Source organism: Lontra canadensis, unplaced genomic scaffold, assembly GCF_010015895.1.
Source record: "Lontra canadensis isolate GAN:19392208 unplaced genomic scaffold, GSC_riverotter_1.0 scaffold25, whole genome shotgun sequence".
Classification (NCBI taxonomy): domain Eukaryota; kingdom Metazoa; phylum Chordata; class Mammalia; order Carnivora; family Mustelidae; genus Lontra; species Lontra canadensis.
In genome coordinates, this window is record NW_022631019.1 from 20,528,647 (window position 1) to 20,534,386 (window position 5,740).

General features: G+C 44.6%; 1 protein-coding gene across 2 annotated transcripts; it reads left to right on the top strand.

Annotated features, from left to right (window-relative positions):
* The first annotated feature begins 2,407 nt into the window (after positions 1-2,407).
* On the top strand, positions 2,408-4,666 carry ATP5IF1 (ATP synthase inhibitory factor subunit 1). 2 transcript variants are annotated; one of them, XM_032863916.1, is made up of 3 exons: positions 2,408-2,563; positions 2,656-2,743; positions 4,410-4,446. In XM_032863916.1, the coding sequence occupies exons 1-2, from the start codon at positions 2,477-2,479 to the stop codon at positions 2,740-2,742; spliced, it is 174 nt and encodes a 57-aa protein (XP_032719807.1). In that variant the 5' UTR covers positions 2,408-2,476; the 3' UTR covers position 2,743; positions 4,410-4,446. The 2 variants fall into 2 exon arrangements, with proteins under 2 accessions (XP_032719807.1, XP_032719806.1); XM_032863915.1 differs by having other exon boundaries at positions 2,414-2,563; positions 2,656-2,738; positions 4,410-4,666.
* The last annotated feature ends 1,074 nt before the right edge of the window (positions 4,667-5,740 follow it).

Consider the following 5,740-nt stretch of genomic DNA (forward strand, 5'->3'; position numbering starts at 1 on the left):
TGTGATACTTACAGACCCGCCTCTCTAGCCCCGCCCCTTACTTGTGACTCTTAAAGGGTTCGCAACCTAGCCAGACATCTCTAACTACTCTTTTTTTAATTGAGGTGAGATATACACAACATATAATTAAAATGAATAATTCAGTATCTCTTATTACACTCACAGTGTTGTGCATCCACCAAACTCTGTGTAGTTCCAAACAGTTTCATCACCCCAAAAGTTTACCTGACACCTATTAAGTAGTTCCTCCCCATTCCCCCTTATACTCAACCCCTTACAGCAATCTGTGTTCTGTCTCTATGGCTTTACCTATTCTGGACATCTCATAAATGCAATCATACAATATGTGATCTTTTGTGTCTGCCTTCTTTCACTGAGCATAGTGTTTTCAAAGTTCATCCAAAATATAGTATGTGTTATTTTTTCATTACTTTTTATGTCTGAATGTTATTCTGCTACATAAATATACCACAATTTGTTTTCATTCATCAATTGATAAACATTTGGATTATTTCCACCTTCTAGCTATTGTGAACGATGCTGCTATGAACGTGTGTACATGTATTTGAGTGTCAGTTTAGGGCAGGGTGTACATACCTAGAAGTGAAATTGCTGAGTCTTTTTTTTTTTTTAAGATTTTATTTATTTATTTGACAGAGAGATATCACAAGTAGGCAGAGGCAGGCAGAGAGAGAGGGAAGCAGGCTCCCTGCTGAGCAGAGAGCCCGATGTGGGGCTTGATCGCCCGCAGTACCCTGACATCATGACCTGAGCCGAAGGCAGAGGCTTAATCCACTGAGCCACCCAGGCGCCCCGAAATTGCTGAGTCTTATGTTAATTCTGTATTTAACTTTTTAAGCCACTGCCAAACTATTTTCCACAGTAGCTGTACCATTTTACATTCCCACCAGCAATGTATGGGGGGTTACAGGTTTTCCTCATCCTCACCAACACTGGTTATTTTCCTTTTTTTTTTTTTTTTTTTTTTAATTACAGCCAATCCTAGAGCCTACACAATCCTTTTTTTTTTTTTAAGATTTTATTTATTTATTTATCAGACAAAGATCACAAGTAGGCAGAGAGGCAGAGGCAGGCAGAGAGATAGGAGGAAGCAGGCTTCTCGCTGAGCGGAGAGGGATGTGGGGCTCGATCCCAGGATGACCTGAGCCTGAAGGCGGAGGCTTTAACCCACTGAGCCACCCAGGCGCCCCATACACAATCCTTTGCACAAACTCAGTAAGACCTTACCTTGAGTGCCTAGTCTAGGAGATAATCAAGAAACAGCAATTCCTGAAAAATAGATCAGTTTCTGAAACTAGAATGGCACTTAAATATCACCTAGAAACACAGGAAATTATTACCACTGGGTAGTGAGCTTAAAAGTGATTATTATTTCTATCCTTCTGCTTTTGTATTTTTCCAAGTTTTCTGCCACGAACATTTGAAAATGTGCCTTGCAGGCATTTCCTATCATTTAAGTCATACAAACTAGGGCTGGTATTTTTCCAACCAAAAGATGATCAATAAAAACGGTTCTACAATTTCATAGAAAGCAAAGAAGGTATTTTTATAATCACAAATAAGATAGTCTGGCCTAACGCTCTCATCTAAAGGAAGAAAAACTGGGCCCAGAGAGAGAAAAAAAAAATGACTTAGGAAAAGGCTATAATCACTATGGTCTTGTTCACATTTGTTAGATGGTGAAAGGAAGGTCATGGCAAAAACTTCCCCCACACTCCTACTTAAGCTTTTTCCACTTCATTACATCACATTGCCAAACGTCCAGTGATCAAGCCTGTTCAATTACATATTAATACATTTTACAAATATTAATTCAGTGTCTACTTGACCAAAGCTCTTCTTCAAATGGTGAAAAGCACAAAGAGAGAGGGAGAAAGAACAAAACGTAGCTGTAATAGAATGACTAAGGAGGTCGGGGGTTGTTTCTGAAGTGACTTTTAAACTGCGACTTGAGTGAAATGTCAGTGCAACAACAGAACACTGACATCTCTTAAGAGACTACATACACATACACTTATAAAAATTTTTCCCCAGAACGCTAAGTTGGAGCATCCTGGACATACCCTCTTCCCCCAACCCCTACATTAGATATCTTATCGATGCTAGTAGTCCAGGAAAGGGAAGGCTTCCTTTGGGATGCCTCGCTCTGATGGGTCCTCACTCTGATGGATCCAAAAGCCCGGATTTGGATTTCTCACACCGTCCCTAACTCCATTATTAGTCTCCAGGCCTTTGGCCCCAAGGACCTTGCTAGTGATTGGCTAAGAATAGGCCCGCCTCTCGCTCAGGACTCGCTGCGAGCTGCAGGAACCCCGCCTCCTCCACTTCCTAATTCGCTACTCCTGGGCTCATCCCGCCTCTCCATCGAAACCATTGGCTGCCTAGCTCCCAGAGTCATTAGCGCCTGCGGAGAGGCTCGACCGCGGGTGACTGGAGAAGTCCTGCACCAACAACAATGGCTGTCGCGACTTCGGCGGCCCGGATTTGGCTGGGCGTGGGGGGCTTTAGGGCCATGCAAGCCCGAGGCTTCAGCTCCGAACGGGTACGCCGGCGGTAGTGTCCGCAGCCCCAGCCCTGAGCGCGGGTTCCATCTCCCCTTCGCACCTTTACCGACGTTCCCATCTCTCTCCGCAGTCAGACTCCAGCGCTGGCTCAATCCGGGAGGCAGGTGGGGCCTTTGGAAAGAGAGAGCAAGCTGAAGAGGAACGATACTTCCGGTGAGGTCCACGGAGCCGCGATTCCAGTCCAGATCTCTCGGGGCCTTCCGATCCTTCTTAAACTTATAATCGTCCGGGCACCTGGGTGGCTTAGTCGGTTGAGCAGCCCACTCTTGGTTTCCGCTGCCGTCGTGATCTCGGGTTGTGGGATCGAGCCAGGGGTCGGGCGCTGTGCTAGGAGGGGAGTTTGCTTGGGATTCTCTCTCTCCCTCTGCCCCTCCCCCACCGCTCTCTCGCTCGCGCGCGCTCTCTCTCTCTCTCTCTCTCATAGGTAAATAAATCTTTAAAAAGGAAAAAAAAAAAATCCAGTAGCCCTACCCGTCCCTCCCTGGTCCTTTGGGCGCCCGTCCCCCAATAGAACTAGCGGGCCCTGAACCCATTACCCCCAACACTTGAGGTCTTGATTGTCACCACCTATAGGGCGTTCCCGGTGTGCTGCCGAACAGTTCTGGGGGCCCAAACCCAAGCCATTTACACCCGCGGGTCTCCAGAACTCTTCCTGAATCACTTACCATGCCCACCCACGGAGTTCTCCCCGGTCTTGTAAAATGGCTTCCAGATTTTTCCAAGATGTCTAGGTCCCACTGCCCAATACTTGAAAACACCCTGAGCCTGATTCCCTCAGCCTTCAACCACCCATAACCCTTCTACTCTCTATTTTCTCCTCCCCATGGAGTCCCTGGCTCTCCAGATCCTCAGCCACTTCTAGACCCCAAGTCTTCAGTTCCGCCAGAGTGCTTCCAACCAAGGCAGCAGCTCCTAGTTGGAACCCTCCGCTCCTACTTCTTGGAGACTTTAGCCCTGCCCTGCCCAACCCAGCCCAGCCCAACCCCTGGACTGGATAAATTTCTCCTGCATAAGAGTACAGAGCAGTTTGCCCAAGGGACTCTTTCCTAGCCCTAAATTATCATTTACTGACTTCTGTCCACAGTGGGGAGCAGTGTGGACCTAATCTCACTTCTGCCTCTTTTGCTTTGGTCTAGCTTTTAACTTCTGCCCTCTATTGCTCACTCTTAAGAACGATCAGCATGGCGCCTGCCATACCAGAGAACCAAGGCACAGCCCTTAGATACCATCTAATTTGGCATCAACATTTTACACTTAAGGAAAACTGAGGCCGGTATGTGCCCAAACCAACATTTGAATGTCCCTTCTTGAGACCTAAATTGGACTTCCAAGTACTTTTCCCCCTTCATTTTGACCTTTACAGTGAGCCATGCATTTCCCTAGGCAAAGAAAGCCCTAGATAAATTGAGATAGGATATGTTTTTTTGTCCATCCTTCCCTCCTTTTGCTCTGCCCACCCTACCCCCACCCCGAAAAAAAGGGATTCTGATCTCTGGGTGCTTCCTATCCTAAGGTATATGAGACTTAATGTTACACCTCTTTGGAGTTTTCTAAAGAGAAATTTGAAAGGAATAACTCATAAATAATGAAATTTCAGGCACTGGCACCAGGAAAATGGAATCATTTTGGTCATTCTTAAGGTGGATATATCTCAAGATGGAGTATTCTTTCACTAGTGGGGCTTGAGCAGGTAGAAGAGGATGACCAACCAGATTCTAGTGGGATTGGGACTCCTGTTCTTTGCACTAGGTATCATACGTTATGCTTAGAGGTCTCTGTGGGTTAACGATTGGGATTTAATGCAGAGCCACTGTATCCTTGTAGAGCACGCACTAAAGAACAACTGGCAGCCTTGAAGAAACACCATGAAGAGGAGATCACCCATCATGTAAAGGAAATTGAGCGTCTGCAGAAAGAAATTGAGCGGCACAAGAAGAAGATCAAACATCTAAAAGACGACGATGATTAAATGTGTGCAGTTCCCATAGAATATCATCGCCCACTTCTGTGGAAACATAGTTCTGGCTTTATTAATATCTATCTGTGCTGCCAACAGATTATAATAAATTGTCATCAATGAATTGTGTCTAATGCCTTTTTCCACCCTCTGGAAAGTACTACTGGACTTATAAAATGAATCACATAGGGGCCGCTCAGTTGGTTTAGCCTCCAGCTCTTGATTTGGGCTCAGGTCATGATCTCAAGGTCGTGGGATTGAGCCCCGCTTCAGGATCCCTGCTCAGGGCAGAGTCTGCTTGAGATTCTCTCTCTCTCTGCCTTCCTACTTATGCGTACTCTCTTGCTTTCTCTTTTTCTCTCTCAAATAAATAAATCTTTAAAAAATTAATCAGGGGCACCTGGGTGGCTCAGAGGGTTAGGCCTCTGCCTGCCGCTCGGTCATGGTCTCAGGGTCCTGGGGTCAAGCCCCGCATCGGGCTCTCTGCTCAGTCTTTATTGTGAGACCCCATTATAAAAAGGCCTTCAGGATCATTGACAAAAGTTCAGACAAGTCATTGACCTTACTCCTGCAAACAAGATACTAGATGTCTGTTTCCAAAACACATGTCCAGTGTGGATGCAGCTAGTGGAAAGTTTATAGACACTCCTGACATGTGAATGCTGAGATTCAAGTGGCCAGCAATAAGATTACCTCAAAGATGGAGTGCAAAAAATAATGACAAGTCACATGCCTTCTTTTTTTAACTTTACAACAGTACAAAGTTTGAAAAGTTAAAATTTTTAATTGAACAAGTAACATCTTCCATTTTGCATTTTTGTGAGCGTCCCCCTACCTGGCCCTACTAAAAGCCTTAAAAAATCCCTTAAGTTTATAGAGGATAGTGTTCTCATGACTTCTAATCCACAATAGATCTGTTAGAAGGGATGTTCCTGAGTATAACATTTGCTCTTGAGATCGATTTTAAATTAAAATCACTCTAATAATGATCAAATAAAGCAAGCAAAAAGTGGAAGATGAAGAGTAAGCTTGAATTCTTAGGAAGATAAAATGAATAATTTTTGGAGCAGCTTAATTTAAGATGACCTAAACTCATGAAAGTGGTAACTCATGGTCTTTTTGTTGTGACATACTGGTGGTTAATTTTTTCTATCCTGCTATAATAAAAGCAAGATACAAATATTATTTAAAAATACAG

What these genes read in the sequence shown, in the direction of transcription:
- ATP5IF1 (XM_032863915.1), top strand. Translation starts at nt 2,477, where the DNA reads ATGGCTGTCGCGACTTCGGCGGCCCGGATTTGGCTGGGCGTGGGGGGC. An exon ending in GAGGCTTCAGCTCCGAACGG is followed by an intron (nt 2,564 to 2,655) that starts GTACGCCGGCGG and finishes CTCTCTCCGCAG; the next exon opens with TCAGACTCCAGCGCTGGCTC. An exon ending in GAAGAGGAACGATACTTCCG is followed by an intron (nt 2,739 to 4,409) that starts GTGAGGTCCACG and finishes GTATCCTTGTAG; the next exon opens with AGCACGCACTAAAGAACAAC.